This window comes from Pipistrellus kuhlii, unplaced genomic scaffold (genome assembly GCF_014108245.1).
Source record: "Pipistrellus kuhlii isolate mPipKuh1 unplaced genomic scaffold, mPipKuh1.p scaffold_m20_p_2, whole genome shotgun sequence".
Classification (NCBI taxonomy): Eukaryota; Metazoa; Chordata; class Mammalia; order Chiroptera; family Vespertilionidae; genus Pipistrellus; species Pipistrellus kuhlii.
Genome location: NW_023425515.1, coordinates 70328044 through 70346343, shown reverse-complemented (window position 1 = coordinate 70346343; position 18300 = coordinate 70328044). Strand labels below are relative to the sequence as shown.

Sequence of the window (18300 nt, the reverse complement as noted above, 5' to 3'; positions counted from 1 at the left end):
GGTGTGCAGGAGGCAGCTGATCGATGGTTCTCTCTCATCCATTGATGTTTCTAATCTCTATACCTCTCCCTTTCTCTCTGTAAAAAAATCAATAAAATAGATTTTAAATAAATAAATAAAAATGGGGGCAGAGTAAGTGGATGCTGCATAGACAAGCTCCCAGGATTAAACTGGTATTATAACTAAAATACAGAAAAGAAAGAAGAAAAAAATGCTAAATAATCAACAGAAAACTCGCAGGAGAGAACCCTAATACCCAAGAACTGAAAGTGGAGACCACATATAGAGACTGGTAGGAGGGGCTGAAGTGCAACACGGCTGGCCAGGCACCCATGGACAGCAAATGAAGTCCAAGAGAGATATCTCAGCTGTGAAGGGTTGCCACTGAGAACTCTAGGATCTAATCCCCAAGCTGTCCCTCCTCCTCCTCCCCTCTGCCCCCTCCTTCCCCCCCCCCCCGCCCCCCAAAACTGAGGAGAGTACCCACATGACATCTGGCTGTGAAAAGCAGCTGGGGGGGGGGGGGGGTTTGCTGCTGCCTGCCAGAGAGGAACAGCTGAAAATCCAGGCAACCTCTTTAAGGGCCAACACACAAAATTCCCGGTGAAGCCACCCTCCTTGTGCTCCGGCAGGAGGAGCATGAAGTGGACTGGAGCTGTGAGAGCAGAAGCCATGACTAGGGTCTTGGAGGATAGAGCTCAGAAGGCAGACACCTCAAGTTTTCTGGACTGGGTTATTCCCTCACACAGCAGAGGACATCTTTCCCACATAGACATCTACCTTGCCTGGGGAGAAGACAGTCCTCACACCCTATTGGAAAACACCTTGCCCTGAGGCCACTTAAGAGATTAAAATTAATTAGCCTCTGGGCAGAAGCAACTGTCCCAACCTATTGAAAACAACTCTCGCCACACCTGAGGATGATTGCCTAGAGGGCAATTGAAATCAGAATCCTATCAGTCTTGTAGGCAGAGGTAGTCTCTAGTCTAGAGGCTGCGTCTTCTCCTGATCTAATCAGTCAGAAACAGCCTTAAACGCTGTCCTGCACTAGAGATTGAAAGGTGTAGAGAAGGTGATACATAGTCACAAACCCAAACAAAAAGGCAAAATGAGGAGTTAAATAAACAACCCGCAAGTGAAAGAAGTAGAGAATTCTCCAGGAGAATAGATACATGAAGTAGAGATAAGAAATTTAAATGAATCAGAGTTCAGAGTACTGATGGTAAAGATGCTCAACAGCATGAAAAAAATATATAGTAACTATGAAAAAAGAACAGTCTGAGATAAAGATTGACATAACACAAATTAAGAACACACTGGGAGGAATACACAGCAGATTAGGAGAAGCTGAGGATCAAATCAGTGAATTAGAAGACAGAGTTGAAAATATCAATCAGACAAAAACAAAACAAAACACCAACACAGGAGGACAGCTTAAGGGAGCTGTGGGACAATGTTAAATATAACAATATTAGAATAGCAGGTGTACCAGAAGAGGCAGAAAGGTAAAAAAAAAAAAAAAAAAAAAAAAAAAGTTATAAAGAAGGTGGAAGGTGATTTCTCATAAGAAACCCTACAAGCCAAAAGGGAATAGCATGAAGTACCCAAGGTAATGGAAAGCAAGGACTTGAGACCAAGATTACTATATCCATTAAGACTATCATTTAAAATAGACAGGCTGGTGGGGAGGGGGGGGGGCAAGAGTAGGGGAGGAAGGGGCAGAAAACTTCCCTAACCTGGTAAAGGAAAAAGTCACACAAGTCCAGGAGGCACAGAGAACCCCAAACAAGAAGAACCCAAACAGGCCCATGCCCAGATAAATCTTAATTAAAATGTCAAAAATTAAAGACAAAGAGAGAATCTTAAAGGCAGCAAAAGAAGAAAAAACTGTTACCTACAAAGGAGTTCCCATAAGGCTGTCACCTGATTTCTCATAAGAAACCCTACAAGCCAAAAGGGAATAGCATGAAGTACCCAAGGTAATGGAAAGCAAGGACTTGAGACCAAGATTACTATATCCATTAAGACTATCATTTAAAATAGACAGGCTGGTGGGAGGGGGGGGGGGGCAAGAGTAGGGGAGAAAGGGGCAGTAAGGGGCAACCAGGCAGACAGGTGAGCGATTAGGAGCCAGTGGTCCAGGATTGAGAGAGGGATGTCCGACTGATGATTTAGACCTGATCCCATATTGGGCCTAAACCGGCAGTCGGACATCCCCCGAGAGGTCCGGGATTGAAGAGGGTGCAGGCTGGGCTGAGGGGACGACCCCCCCATGCATGAATTTTGTGCACTGGGCTTCTAGTTATATTATAATGTATCATTATTACATTATATTTCTGCTATTGTTACACCTACAAATGCTTGGAAGGGCAGGTAAAGTCTATGAATCCATTTAGAAACTGAAGCTATGAGAAGTGAAGTAACTAATTAACTGCTTACAGCACTGCAGGCAACACCTCCAGGTTTCTCAGCACAGCTGCTCCTGATTCCTCCTTGCAGAGGAGATCACACTGCCCCCAGTGAGTACAACTCACAGGACAAGTGCCAAGTCTACTTGCCCATTACACTGTGGACTTCTGAACCTGCTGAGCAAAGCTACATAAATGCTTTAACCCTTTAGGGTTTTCTCAGAAAGGATATAAAGTTGAAGAATACCTTGATTCTATAGTAGCATTTTAAAGCTTCGGTCTGCCAACCACAGGTGGTTCATGAAATCAATTTTGTGACTCATGATCACCTTTTTTTTTTTTTTTTTTTTTTTTTTTTTTACTGATTTCTCAGAGAAAGGGAGAGAGAGAAAGAGATAGAAACATCAGTGATGAGAGAGAATCATTGATTGTCTGCCTCCTCCATGTTCCCTCCTGGGGATGGATCCCGAAACCCCGGCATATGCTTAAATCGAACCACGACCTCCTGACTCATAGGTCAAACACTTAAATAGTCTCTTTACTATTTTTTAAGTAAATAGAGCAGAATATAGGGCATCTTGAGTAAGAAAAGCAAAAATTCTTCTCATTGTAAATATGCATGTATACTAAATTATAAAAGTAAAATGTACTTCTTCATACAGGTCATGGTAAAAAAAAAAAAAAAAGTATAAGATCTTCTTCAAGTCTTTTAGTGGCCCTAACCAGAGATCTCCCATGGACAGAATGCAAGCAGTGGTGGCTCACCTATAACTGTATGCAGAAGTAGTTTATATATCTGCAGGTTTCCAGAGATTTTAATGAGATCTGCAGCTTCCAAAAGGTAGAGAACTAGTATCGGAAAGGTGCAATAATATAATAAAATAAAAAAAAAAAAACAGAAAATGTGATTTTTGTCCTAATACAATAGATAAGAAGTTTTTTTAAAAAACAACCTCATGCCTATTTTATACAATTAATCATGCCCAGACTAGATAATTATTTATTGTTCCTTATCTAGGATCATCTTGACTAGCTTATTAAAATTGAGGTGGTAGAGGCAAAAAGTTATTTGTGGATGGAAGAGTAAATTCCCTACAAGTCCTGACAACCATGATGAACAGTCATCATTTACATTCTATATAGATGAATGTGTAGTTCATTAATAGTCCATGCAAGTTTTAACTGAAAAACTTAACCTACAAGGGAGGGGGAAGAAGCCACAAATAAGGAAGGAAGATAAAATGGGGACAGAAGGTGGGGGGAATAAAACCCTAAAACACGGTTCCCTTTTCTATGATCAAACCAAATAGACCTCTCTAATCTCACCTGTGCAAAAGCAACACTGGTCTGATTGCGTCCTTCAGTGACTTTTCTTAACATGTATGCAGGGCTCTGACTAACGCACAAAAGGAGACGGGAGCTCCAAGCTCTTCCTTAAATGTAGGGCGTCCGCATTACAGCGCTAAGCTTTGTGTGGGAAGGAAGGAAGCCAGGTTAACTGGAAATGATTGCAAACACATGCCAAACACTTGGCATGCCACTTTGCATGGGTTTACCTCAGGAGAGAGGCAAATGCTGGCTTTGATGAACACTGCTGGATCTTATTTCTTCGTTTCATTTCCACAGGTGGCACCCTGCAAGACAGAAAGCATTGGTCAGAAAGCAGAGCCGGGCAGCGGGACTACAGGGAAGCAAACGCCCTGGGAGCTCGGTGCCACCACTGAGCCGCCTCTCAGGCAGGAAACAAAGGTCCTCACAGCAGCCCCGAGCTGTGACAGCACCTCCTCCAAGTCCTGAGCACATGTGAAGATTTCCGGATGCATGGCAAGGGAGATGGGAAAGGTACTGAGCGGCCCAGGGTGAATTGAAGGCACTCTGGAAGGGCCTAGGTTACTGTGCTGTGGAAGCCACAACTGGCTCTTTTCAGACATCCCCCAATGCCTGAGAAGCTCAGTGGACCCTCAGCGCACACGGCTATATGGGTCCTCCCTACCACTGTGACAGGAACACGGGCCTGAGCAGGTGGCACTCACCCTGCCTCGTGATCCGGTGACTCCGCATGTCACACTGCTCAGAGTCACGCCTAGCTCTCCTCCGTGCCTGGCACAGGTGAGGCCTGTGTGTCTCCTGAATGGATCACTTGTCTCCACAATTTGAAAGGGCATTGTGAAAGGCAGAGAAAACAAAAACAAGCGAAGGGGATAGGGTGGCAGGTGCCAGGCTTCGTCAGGAAAGCAGAAAACAGCTTACTATAAAAACATTCATGGCCATCCATTATGTGATGAATTAATTAATCTAACAAGAAAACTAATCCATCTTCTTCTATAATTCACAGGACTGAGTAAAACAACAGCCTGCACTCCTCATGGATAGACTCAGTTTTCAATTTTGAGGCAATACCAAATCCTCCTAGCTAGCACTGCGAGGTTCCTGAACTCTGAGGCCAGTAATATCCTTATGCAGAGGGGCACTTTTGTGAATGCCGTAAGTGGCAGGAATCCCTTGACTTATATGTAAGGAAGATAGATAAATATGGTAGACTAGCACATCAGGTCATAAAAACTTTATTCGGAGGACAAAATGAAGCATACTGCTTAATTTCTAAGGTTACTAAGAGATACAGACTGAACTGTTTTAGATCATGAAGAAAAATTTTGGATGACTTTTTTAAAAAGACAATAATCTGTCTTAATAGTTGTGTGTGCAAGTGTGAAATCTTTTTATCATCAGGGCATTCATTACACCTTTTTCAGAACAAGTATAATTTTCAGAAATTATACGAGGCAATGTTTTGTTAAATATCAGCATTTAGCAATGTTTTGTTTAGCTGGAATGTTATTTCAATTATAAAAACTATCTCTGGGCACAAAAAAATAATCAAAAATCTTATTGAATTTCACTTGCTTTTACAAATGCCCTAAGAAGAAGTCTTAAGCTAAACAAATTTTAGGCAGAAAAATACTTGATTTTTAAATAGTTTTGTATACTATTTCTGTGTTTTATGTACATTTTCACCTGGTTTCTTTTATAGAAAACCTAACTAAAAGTTTATCACATTAATCATTGTAAAATAAAGGCAAGAGCTAATCAACTTAGAACAAAAATACTCTATAAGCAACAACTGCAAGTATAAAAGATCTTTTTTTAACTGGTTTATAACTAACTGCTACAAAATATAAAACAAAATACATTTACTGGATCACTTTTCCGAATGCAGCTGCTCTCTGCCTCCCAAAATGAGGATTTACCATAAATAAAAGCCGCAAAGTAATTCATGTGGTGGTTAGTTCAGATCAATGCTTCCCCCCCCCTTATTGTTCTTTTCTTCTTCCTTACCGCCCAAATAGCACAATGCACCCTATTATTAAAAAACCTGGGATTTGTAACTCATATCAAGTCATTATTTGAATAGTTTCAAATGATGAACAGCTCCTAATGTAAAAACAATGTTTTGTGGTCACAATTACTTAAAAAGTAATTCTGTTCAAACAACCTGGCATATCATGCCTTCGCAATAACAAAACCATGATTTTGACACGCGGCCAATTATAGGTTAGGTCAGTGGTTGGCAAACCGCGGCTTGCGAGCCACATGCAGTTCTTTGGCCCCTTGAGTGTTGCTCTTCCACAAATACACGACCTGGGCGAGTCTATTTTGAAGAAGTGGCATTAGAAGAAGTTTAAAAAATTCGGCTCTCAAAAGAAATTGCAATCATTGTACTGTTGATATTTGGCTCTGTTGACTAATGAGTTGGCTGAACACTGCCCTATACTGACCTCCTGAAAGACACCCTGGGGAGGAGAGCTGGAAGTGACTCATTTTAGGCTATGAGGGGGTGGTTTGATAAATTTAAGAAAAGAAATGTTTCCTATATAAAGAAGATTAAAACAGGGAATCATGTGGGGGTCTGCAACCAATTAATTCAGTTTGCATTCTTTCTACTGAGAAAAAAAAATGATTCAGTTTCAAACAAATTGCTTCTTGAACAGATTTCCAGGATGAATTAAGTTCGAGAACCAAGGTTCCACTGTAGTTTTTAAGGAAGCAAGTTCACAGCAACATCTATTTGAGGTAACTTCCTACTGTGCTTTCTGCGACTGGAGTAAAGCATTAACTCAGGAGTGACATGAACATTCCTCAAATCCTGGTTATAAAAGACTGTGCTGGCCCTAGCTGGGAGCTCAGTGAGTTAGAGCATCATCCAGATATGCCAAGGTTACAGGTTTGATCACTAGTCAGGGCACATATAAAAATCAACCAATGGACCCTGTAAAATTATGCCACACAATTCTGCTCTCTGAGATCTTCTGAGGAAATGCTATTTAAGGAAATCTCACTGAGAATCACTGGAGGACTCTCGAAGCTGAAAAAGTTGACATTCACAGAAGGTTTTGTAAGAGCAATACAACAGCTGGTGACAATGCACAGCCGGGAAGGCAGAGGACACCTGCAGAATGGTAGGATCAGGATCTGGGCTGGAGGAAGTCTCGTGAGCACCAGGACGAGAGGGTTAGAAGGAACCTGCACTGCAACAAGTCCGTGTCCCTTGAGGAGAGGCATGAAACCTGACTGTGGAAAGAAGTCCACAGGGCTGACGGTGGCAGGGGGTTCTAGATCTAAGCCCATAACGGCAAGAGGCTGAGCCCAGAGGGGTGGCCTGACTGACGGCCAGAGCGCCGAACAGTGCTGGGGTGTGTGTGTGTGTGTGTGTGTGTGTGTGTGCAGGGAAAGAAACTAGCAGTTGCATGGTTGTTTTGCCTCTGTTTGGTCTTGGCTTTATTCGCTAAACCCAGTTCATAGGACCTTTCAAATACAAACACTCACCCGTGGCTGTGGTTCAGGTGGAGGTGCGGACTTGTGGAGTCTGGGGAAAGGCTGTGGAGGAAAGTGAATCAGGGAGAGTTGACCAGAAATCCAGGACTGGGACATTCCTGACCCTCCAAACCAAAGCAGCCATTTTTCTCCGAAAAGCCAGCCCCTCCCAGCAGCCTCAAGGGAGATAATACAGCCACACTGAGACTAAACCCTAAGTGGAACAATGGACACAAAAAAATCTGAATAGACCTGAAGAGTCCTCAGGGACTGGATTGAATAGAGGTCTTTCGGTCCCAGAAAGTGATACAACAGTGTCCCTAGTATAGCCCTGTCAGAAACAGTCACTTGAGAGATTAAGATTGACAGCAGGGAGACAGGCTAAGTGGGAAGCCTGGTCCCACCAGGTTGCAGTCAAGGCTGTGGAGATAGAAACAAACAGAGGAGCAATGTGGATCACTTGGAACTTCAGCACAGTGGTGACTACCTAACAGGAAACTGAGAAATGGCAGACAGAACAGAAGAGTGGGATCTTAAACCAGTCCCCCATGGGGCATTAAAACTTGGCTGAAACAAATGAGACTTCACTTTTTCATTTTATTTTTTCTTTATCTTTTATTAAATTTTTTCTTCTTTATTTTCTTGTTCATTCTTTTTTACTGTTTTCATATTTTTTCTTTATTCTATTTTTATTGCTATTTTATCTTAATTTTTCTTATTTTATTTATCTTTAAATTTTCCCCCTTTCTTTTTTTTCTTATCCACTCATTCTCTTTCTAATGCCTCTATACTGAACTGAGGTCCTCCATCTATTCATTCAATTCCTTAACTTTACTTTCTGTATATAAGTTCTCCTCTATAGATTCTGCCCCCCTCCTTTTTTTTTTTTTTTTTTTTCTGGATATTTGTTGTTTGTATTTTTTTGGTTTATCTGTTTATTCTGTGTGGGGGGTTTTTCTCCCTATATATTTTTTTCTTCCTGTTCCTTCTTTCTCTTTGCTGTCTTACCTTTTTCCTTTTTTTCATATTATTTCTGCTTTCTTCTCACTCTCTTAATTCCTTTTCTCTGGTGGTCATTTATATTAACCCTTCGCACTCCGAACCATTCTGGACATTGGCTACCAGCTACTTGACGCTACTTTGCGGTGGAAACTCAATTCCCCGTAATCACTAATAAACTGCAATCTCCCCTGAGAGGGGACATCCGAATGATATGCTAGAATTCCGATGTCCCCTGAGAGGGGACAGCGGAGTGCAAAGGGTTAAGTTTATTAGTTGTGAGTATATTTGTGTTTTGTTCCCTTTGTGTCATTTTTGTCGAGTTGTATTTTGTGCTGTTTGGTCAATGTGATAGAGTGAGCCACATAATCAGACACTCTGAGAGAAGACTCCATCCACAACAGTACAATAACAATCAAGACCCAACTACACCAAGAGAATCCAAAATCACAAGAAGGGGCATCCCTAGATTATCCAGCCCAGAAGACCAGAAAGATTGTACCACTGAGTCCCACAAAACATCTACTATATAAGACAAACTCAAAAAATCTGGGTGGCATAGCAGTTTGATCTACCCTGTTTCCCCAAAAATAAGAGTGTCTTATACTAATTTTTTCTCCCAATGTTTGTGCTAGGTCTTATTTTCAGAGGATGTCTTATCTTTCCATACGCTAGGTCTTATTTTCGGAGGATGTCTTATTTTGGGGGAAACATGGTAAAACATAGTAACAATCACAAAGGAACAGCAAAAATGGGGAGACAAAGAAAAACCCCCATATGAAAGAAAAGGAGTAATCACAGGAAAGGAAATAAACAAAATGGAGGGAAGCAATATGTCAGAGAAAGAATTCAGAGCAATGGTTATAAGAACACTAAAGAGGATGGAAGATTAATTCAACAACATGTATAAGAATCAAGAGGAAATTAAGAAGAATCAAGAGGAAATGAAGAATGGCATAGTTGCAATGAGGAACGCAATGGAAAGTTTCAACAGTGACTAGAAGAAGCTGAGAATTGCATCAGCGAGTTAAAAAAGAAGGTATAAAACACCACCCAAGCACAGCAGGAACTGGAAAGAAAACTTAAAAAGCAGAAGAAGGGCCTAAGTGAGCTTTGGGACAATGCAAAACAATACCACATCCATATAATAGGGGTTCCAAAAGGAGAGGAAGCAAAGAATAGAAAACCTGTTTGAAGAAATAATAACAGAAAACTTCCCTAATATTGAAAAGAAAAAAGTCATACAAGTCCAAGAAGCACACAGGGAACCAAACAAGATGTACCCGAAAAGAGTGACACCAAGACAGAACATAATTAAACATCAATGACAAAGTGAGAATCTTAAAGGCTGCCAAATAGAGACAGAAAGTTACTGACAAGGGATCTCCATTAGAATATCAACTGATTTCTCAACAGAAACACATCAAGCCAAAGGGAATGGAATGAAAAATACAAAGTGATGCAAAGCAAGGGACTGAATTCAAGAATTAGTATCCAAAAAAAGGCTAAGGAAGTTTATTACCACCAAGAAAGCAATGCAAGAAATGCTAAAGGGACTGCTGTAAAAAGAAGAAATTTAGGGAAGAAGAAACACAGGCATAAAGAATGAAAATGGTAACAAACAAGTACTTATTAATAATAATCTTAAGCGTAAATGGATTTAATGCTCCAATCAAAAGACATAGGGTAGCTGAATGCATTAGACAACATGACCCATATATTTGCTATCTACAAGAGATCCACCTCAGAACAAAGGTCTCACATAGACTGAAAGTGAAGAGATGGGGGAAAAATTTTCAGGCAAATGGAAATTAATAAAGAGCAGGGGTAGCAATACTTATATCTGACAAAATAGACCTCAAAGTGAAGGCCATATCTAGAGATAAGGAAGGCCACTTCATAATAATAAAGGGATTGATACAATAAGAGGATATAACTCTGGTAAACATATATGCACTCAATATAGGAGCACCCAAATATATATATATATATATATATATATATATATATATATATATATATATATATATATTTCTGTAATATATCAAGGGATGAATCTACAGCAATAGATTTATATAATCATAATAGGGGACTTTAATACCCTACTGGATAAATCCTCTAAACAAAAAAATCATCAAAGAAACAGCAATCCTAAATGCCTCACTAGATCAGATGAAATTGACATCATCAGAACACCTCACACCAGAGCTACCGAATGTTCATTTTTCTCAAGTGTACATGGGACATTTTCAAGATAGACCACATATTAGGACACAGGCAAAGTCTCTTCAAATTCAAGAAGGTGGAAATCTTAAGCATCTTCTCTGAGCACAATAGCATAAAATCAGAAATCAGCTATAATTAAAACAATGACAGATGAATTCAGACAGTTCATTGTCTTCACCATTTCTCCTAGGACAGCAATGTATTTGGAAGTAAATATTGATCTAGTAAGCTTTCTTCTCTTTTGTTTTTGTCTTTGTTTAGTAAGTGTGGGACAGAGACAGTATGTGGTGGAGATGGAAGGAGATTCCTGTGGCATAATTTTCATGTAGTATATAATCAGACTAAGTTCTCTAGCTAAATATTTTAGTCCAAAGCCTAAAAAGTATGGCTAAAGCCATCTACCTAGCATTGGGGCTCTTCTGGTGACAATTTATTTGTTTAACATCCTTTCATGAAGAGTATTACAATTGTTTTTCAATCAACCAGTGATGATTAAATCCAGAGGTATCAGTTTATGTTTGTATATAGTAAACACAGGCTAGAAACATGATCTAGGATCTACTATAGAAACACTTGCAAAAAGAGCTAAACTTTGTCTAAGACAGGAAGTTGTTGTGTGGTTTATTTTGATAAAATATATTACCATCCATTCTGGATTTAAAGGTCATCAATACTTTTTTCTCAAAGGACTGAGAATGCGGAAAAGAGTAAAAATCCTATTAGAGGAGTTTTCTTGGCAATAAAACTACCTTTACCTTTTCAAAGTTTTATATGTGACATTTTAACTCAAAGTTGTTAAAAAAAAATACACAGATATTATCATTCATCAAATATTTTCAAATATTTTCAACAAAGGAAAACATATGAAGTATCTACATTTTGTCAAACAATCTCATCCAAGCATTTCAGGCAGAAAGGTCGAGTATCTCTGAGTACAAGAATCACTCCATCAATTCAAGAAGATGAAATATTAGATGAAGACAGTTATATCCCAAAGATGGTCAACACCATGGCTTCACTAGAAAGTGAAGATAAGCCGGTGTTTGCTTATCATTTTTTAAAACTATTAGAGATAAAACATACAGGGTACTATTATAGAATGATAAAACTCTAGTTTATAATGGAAAGCTTAAAAAGTTTCAAAATGTTACAGGCGATTTTAATAGGTCCCTCTAATATCATTTGTGTGTCTGTGTGAAAGACCAGTTTGGAAGTTATTTTTAAATAGCAAAAATTAAACTTACCAATAGACATTTGTTCCCCATAATATACAATGCAGCACGTAGTAGAGGAAGACAGCACTCAGGAATATAGCCACGAGGTAGCCTCTCATGGCTGGCTCTCCTGAAACACAAGTCCAAGGGCAAGACTGTTACACAGTGTTTTTCCAATGGCTCAAATATAAGTACTTGTGAATAAACATATAAAAAGAGAAAATTAGAAGAAAACGGTGTAGGCAGATTATTTTCAAAATGCCCACTAAATGTGCAGAAAGAGAATTTTGCTCTGTCCTTCCTCAGTCTCTTTTATCAACACAACATAATGTATGCGTAACCCAATAAACAGCTAAATTGTTTCAAAGCTAGTGGCTCCTTACTACTTTCTCATGTTGGATAAGAAAGAAAAACATTCACTCAGAACAAAATTTTATACTGAAATTTGAAAGCTTTTTTCAGAAGCATTAATGAGTATCTATTTTTCTCTCTCTCAATAGAAAGTGAATGTATACCTTAAGATGTAAATATTTTTAGTCCTTGAAATGACTTTTAAGTGTTATGCATTACAATTTTTACAATTCCTTTTTCTAATTTTATAAAATATGGATAAAAGTGCTATTAAAAGTATTTCCCATATCCTCAATTTTGTTACACCTTTAGATGCACCTATGTGATTTTTCAATATCTTAGCACAGGTAAATTCAGCTAATTACGTGCTTTGTATTAAATGTCGTATGGTAGTTCATCACACATTTGTAGACAGAAAAACCTTGATATAATCCTTAAATTAAAAAAAAAGACTTTAGAGAATATACATATTTTTAAAACCCAAAACATGTTTATGTAGTTCCCACTTTTATTTCAAAGATAGAAATAAATAAGTCCTCATTTCCACATGCAATTAAATGCAAAAGACAAACTTATTACCGTATTTTTCGGACTATAAGACGCACTTTTTTCCCCCCAGAAGTGGGGGGGAAAAAGTCCCTGCGTCTTATGGTTCAAATATAGCCTACACATATACTTTAAAAAAAAAAGTTTTTTTACTTGCCCAGCTCTGTGTGGTCTCTGTGTGCTTGCCCGGCTCTAAAATGGTTCTAAATGCTGCTGTTTACTTTACAGGGTTGATTACATGTGTTTATTACTGTGATGTTGGGTTTTAATGCACATAAAATATTTTAGGACACTATTTGTTTCAGAATCTTTTTTTCTTCATTTCCCTTCTCTAAAAACTGGTGCGTCTTATGGTCCGGAGCATCTTATGGTCCGAAAAATACGGTATATACTAGAGGCCTGGTACACAAATATGTGCATAGGTTGGGTCAGGCCGGCCCACCCCAATCTGAGTCAATTGGGCCAGGCCAGCCAGGAGAAGGGGCTGAGGGTGGTTGGCCCTGCCCCTGGTCGAGCTCCTGGTTGAGGGAACAATTTTGATTCTAGCCTTTTATTATATAGGATGGTTCCACAATAGATCTTTTATTTCAATTATTGTGACTTTAAACAGGTATACTATCTCCCTTTCATCTCTTAATACATTTCTTGTTCATCTGGACAACTGCATGTACCGCTCCTCTCACTCCTACCCTCAATCAGGATAATGCAGCGTAGAATGTGCAAATGTGGTTGCATGCATTTCCAAATAATGTAATATTGCCTCCCTTTTCATGGTAAAAATAAGTGTAAATGGAGCTCTTAAAATAAATCATCCCTGAACATAATTTAAACTTTCCTTGATAATGAACATCTTCTTAACAAATGTCATAATTGTGCTGTGCTCTATTCGAGTCGAGACCTCTGGAATTACTGAGCACGTGGGCTGTGTGCTAACCTGTAGGGACTATCCAGTCAAGGCTGACAATCTTGCCTCCCAGTGGCAGCTGGTGTTTCCCACTGCTATTAAGACAGCCACCACCCCACATTCCACTGTGATAAATTAGTTAAAAATGAATGCTATGTCTGGGGAGAGCAATCGTGGTTTACACAAACTTTTAATTTAGTATACATAATCCCTGAGCAGCATCAACATCGGTTGAAAATCAGAAGACAGGATTCATGGCCCAACTCCACATAATTCCCAGCTGTGGGGACCTTAAGTAACTCTGTCCACCTCTTCCAACCTGGGGGCCAAATATGCATTTATCATCATTCCCCACATATTTTTAAAATGGAGGAAACCACATGTAGTATCTACATTTTATCAAACAATCCCCTTAACTCATGTGTTTACGCTTGAGAGCACACCACCAAAATGACAGGCATCTGTCACAAATGGCACAACACAGGACACAAAAACACGTGCTGAGCATGTTTGGGAATTTTACTGTTGTTTGTTTTCTAACCGTACAGTGTGGCAGAGAGACTGTCCCATAATTACATTATTTGGACGCACAAGCTGGACCCGGGGCCGGAAGAGGGAGGCTGCTTACTGCAACCACTTAGAGACTGATGGGAACTGATGTTTATTCTGACATAAATCAGCATCCCTGCCCCTGCCTCCACTTCATGATAGTTCCTGGAACAGGCTGCTGTCCTGACATGGACAAGCATGTGATTGCCCACACCTGCTGGCATCCGCATACCGTACTGTGACTACCCTCGCCCCTGCCCCTCTTTGCTCTATATAATCCTTTGGCACCTGCCAAGTGGCTGCAGGAATCGATTTTGCCTTGCAGCCACCCTGGTCATGTCTCCAAGATTAAATTTCCCTTAATAAACTCTATTAATTGCCAAACTGGAGTGGCCAGCCTATTTCTTTGCCTTTTTCTCTGTCCTCCACTTTAGAGGTACATTTTCTTTCTCTGGGCTTTTCCAGGGTTTGAGTATGACTAACAATTGCAAGCCAGGCAGCAGACAAAACAAAAACAAAACAAACAACAACAAAAAGCGGGCTTTGGGCCGAAGCCGGTTTGGCTCAGTGGTAGAGCGTCGGTCTGCGGACTGAAAGGTCCCAGGTTCGATTCCGGTCAAGGGCATGTACATTGGTTGCGGGCGCATCCCCGGTGGGGGGTGTGCAAGAGGCAGCTAGTCGATGCTTCTCTCTCATCGACGTTTCTAGCTCTCTATCTCTCTCCCTTCCTCCTCTCTGTGAAATATCAATAAAATATATCTCTTTAAAAAAAAAAAAAAAAAAAAAAAAAAAAAAAAAAAAAAAGCGGGCTTTGGGAAAAGGGCATCTGTAGGGGAAATCCCAGGTAGGACATATACTAGTACATTCATGTGGGGTGGCCCCTATACTCGATACATGTGTGACTACAGTGATGCCCCCAAAATGCCAGATGGTCTCAAACATCTGTGTCAAGGCAGGAGAAGTTATGGCCGTAGGCTGGTGCCTATTATGGGTGGTTTGACTGGCCACTGTCACCCAGCGAGAAGCCAGAGTTAGCAAAGTAGGAGGAGAACTGAAACTAGAAAAAGACACTGGAATGTCTACACTCTGTTAGCTCAGGATGGCTGACAGAGGTGAGGGAGGAAAGACCCTCTGAGCAGAGCACACTCTTCTCTGAAAGCCAGGAGGTCTCTGTGTGCCATCTGTTTGTATGTTCATGTATGTCTATACACATGTTGTATCAATATTTGTGTGGTATTTTCTATCTTCAAGTGGTATTGCTGACTGGTAAAAGAACTTTAATTGGTTTAAAGGATTTAAGCACTAAATTAAGAATTGAATATTCTAAAATTGTCAGAAATATAGAAACCAACCTAAATGCTTTTCATGATCAAGAGACTTAGGAAAATATCTGATATTAAAACTACCTTAAGTTTGCTAGTTTAATTAAAACAAATATATCTTTACCTTTTGTTTTACCTAGGCTTATAAATATATCAACAAAAAATAACTTATAATGAAGGCTGATTTTATCTAAAGTCTCATCAAGTTTTGTGGGTAATCTAAATATAATTGTTAAGAAATAATAAAATAGATTTAAGTAGAATAAAAGGCCTTTAAGTGATTGCTTTAGCAATAACTGTAGAAGGTTTATGAAAAGAAGCTTTTGAAGAAAATTATATTTAATGTGTGGTCAAGCTTGCCAAGATTAAAATGGATTTAATTAAGTAACAGAGTTTGGTTCTCTTTTTCTCAGTTAAAAAGACAAAGCTTTTGTTTGTTTTTTGGGTGTTTTTGTTTTGTTTTGTTTTGTTGGATTTGGGGTCTGCTCCTGATATTATAAAAAGTTTTCTGCTTAGAAAACAAGGATTCTATATTTTTGCAAAATAATTTTCTGGCCCAGCATGCTAAGTGGTTGAGCATCAACCTATGAACCAAGAGGTCATGGTTCAATTCCCAGTCTGGGCATACGTCCTGGTTGCAGGCTTGATTCCCAATGTGGGGCATTCAGGAGGCCACCAAACAATGATACTCTCCCATCATTGATGTTTCTATCTCTCTCTCTCCCTCTTCCTTCCTCTCTGAAATCAATACCAACGTTTTAAAAATAAATAAAAATATAATTTTATTTAAGTTGTTTTAATCAGGTCTTTGATTACTAAAGAAAATGGAATCTTCTCAATAGTAAAAGTTAACCTTTTGCATTTGAAATGCCCTGGACGACTTTCAGCAAAAGGAAGCAGCAACATCTGTAAAGATTATGGCACATACGAAGTCCACCCTGCTTCTGTAAAGATGCCCCCTCATTGCCAGACTTTTGCTGTCCTGATGTCCTTGTAATATGGCAGCAATCTGCTCCTGAGTCAGGGAAGTTAAGATGGGCAGACAAGGGTTGTCCATCAAACGAATAGTCAGAACTACGGAAACCCGCCGGCTGGCCGCTTGGTTCTCCCTGGGAAACCCATGTCTCAGTGTTAGTGTTCCTTTGTTCACCCTGGTGCCTTTAAGCAGGGCTTAGTAATTCACCTGCAACTCCATCTACCTGGATGGCAATTACCATCCAACTATCCAGCAGATGCAGTTGGTACTGTTTTTCCATTACATCCTTGTTGGATGTATATCTTCTGGATGGGTTGTAGCCTTTCCTTGCTGCAAGGCTGATACCCTCACAGTGACAAAGAACTGGGAGAAAATGTGTTCCCACTTGGGTCTGCCTTCCAGCTGCTCCCTCGCCCCACCGTGTGCCCTGGGATGGTGGCTCTGGACCTGCACCGTCTTCCTTCCCGACCTCTGTGAAGGGTGCTCATATTGATGACCTAATGCTAACCTGTGAAGATCTGCTTTGCGCAGAAAACTTTGCAGGCCTTCCTGAACCACCTACAGCAAGGAGGATGGGCAGGGAATATGCAGAAAATTCCAGGCCCGGGCGCTGCAGTAAAGTCCTTTAGTGTCGTATGAGATCCGCAATGTCACAAAGTACTAGCCCAGTGGTCAGCAAACTCATTAGTCAACAGAGCCAAATATCAACAGTACGACGATTAAAATTTCTTTTGAGAGTCAAATTTTTTAAACTTAAACTTATTCTAATGCTACATCTTCAAAACAGACTCGCCCAGGCTGTATTTTGTGGAAGAGCCACACTCAAGGGGCCAAAGAGCCACATGGAGCTCACGAGCTGCAGTTTGCCAACCCCGGTACTAGCCTAATCTGCCAAAAAAAAAAAAAAAAAATGTGAAAGAGAATTTTTGTGGAATTCTGGGGGACTGGTAAACATTTATGCCCCATGTAGCAGAATGCCTTCAACCATTATATAGTTAAGTAGGGACATATGTGGGAATAGGGAGCCGAACAACAGGCTGCCTTTGAGAAGATAAAAGTACTAGTCAAAGTCCCTAGAACGTCCCAGGCAGGATTGGAATCTGAGTTAGATGTTCAGTAACCCTAGAAGCATGGGCTGGGCATTCTGGCAAAAACAGCAAAAGGAAAGAGTGTCCCTTGGATTTGGGTCCCAATTATAGAAGGAACAGATATCAGATGTACCCCAATAGAACAGCAACTATTGACAGTGAACAGTGCTCTTACCAAAGAGCAGCCAGTCACCATAAGAACTTCCCTTGGCATTAAGGGCGGGCAGATAGACAACATCATTCTTGGAATGGGCTCTTCCACGGCTCAGACTCCCACACCCACTGAATGGCATGTTTACTGACAACAGAGTAGCACCGTCAAATAGTCCTCTGCCTTCAGAGATGCAGCAATTAGTAGGCCCTGTTCAATAGACAGACTCTCCAAATGCTCCCATTCCCATTCCTGAGTCAGCCCTGGCCATCTGCAATATAGGAAGTTCCAGCTGGAGCTTGGTAGGGCTCTAGGCAGGATAACCCTTCTACCAGGAAGGCAGTTACCATCCAACCATTCACCCATCCACCAACACTACCTGCGTGGAAACAGGAACAATGGCTGGATTAGGTGCTGTCTAGTTGGTAATCATGCATGAACCGTGATGGCTGATCCTGTATACTGACAGGTGGGTCATTTAAAGGAGTGCCTGAAAAGCACAATGGCAATAAAGAAGAAGGTGGATAATGAGCAAACCTTTATGCGGACAAGAGATCTGGACTCACAAGAGGATGAAGCAGACCTTGTCTCCCATGTCCCTGCCTAGAAGGCATCCACACCTTGGTAACCAGGAATCAGATGCCTTGATACACTTTAGCAAGTGAGCCATCAGTTGGGTATACCGGAAGAGTGGGCATAGCAAAGAAGCAGGGTTGCCCTTAAAAATAGTGACCTGGTTGCCGAAACCGGTTTG

The 18300-nt window shown here is 40.4% G+C and overlaps 1 protein-coding gene across 11 annotated transcripts in view; it reads right to left on the bottom strand.

Annotated features, from left to right (window-relative positions):
- ST3GAL6 (ST3 beta-galactoside alpha-2,3-sialyltransferase 6) overlaps positions 1-18300 on the bottom strand; it is an 82780-nt gene that overhangs the window by 25110 nt on the left and 39370 nt on the right. For 4 of the 11 annotated variants that reach the window (XM_045584024.1, XM_045584023.1, XM_036448397.2 and 1 more), the window contains 3 exons: positions 11690-11789; positions 7233-7283; positions 3965-4042 (listed from right to left, as the gene is read on the bottom strand). In XM_045584024.1, the coding sequence (XP_045439980.1) occupies positions 3965-4042; positions 7233-7283; positions 11690-11778 (218 nt within the window). In that variant the 5' untranslated portion in view covers positions 11779-11789. Of the gene's footprint in view, positions 1-3964; positions 4043-7232; positions 7284-11689; positions 11790-18300 lie in introns of those variants that run through there. The other 7 variants (XM_045584025.1, XM_036448398.2, XM_036448391.2 and 4 more) reach the window with 3 other exon arrangements.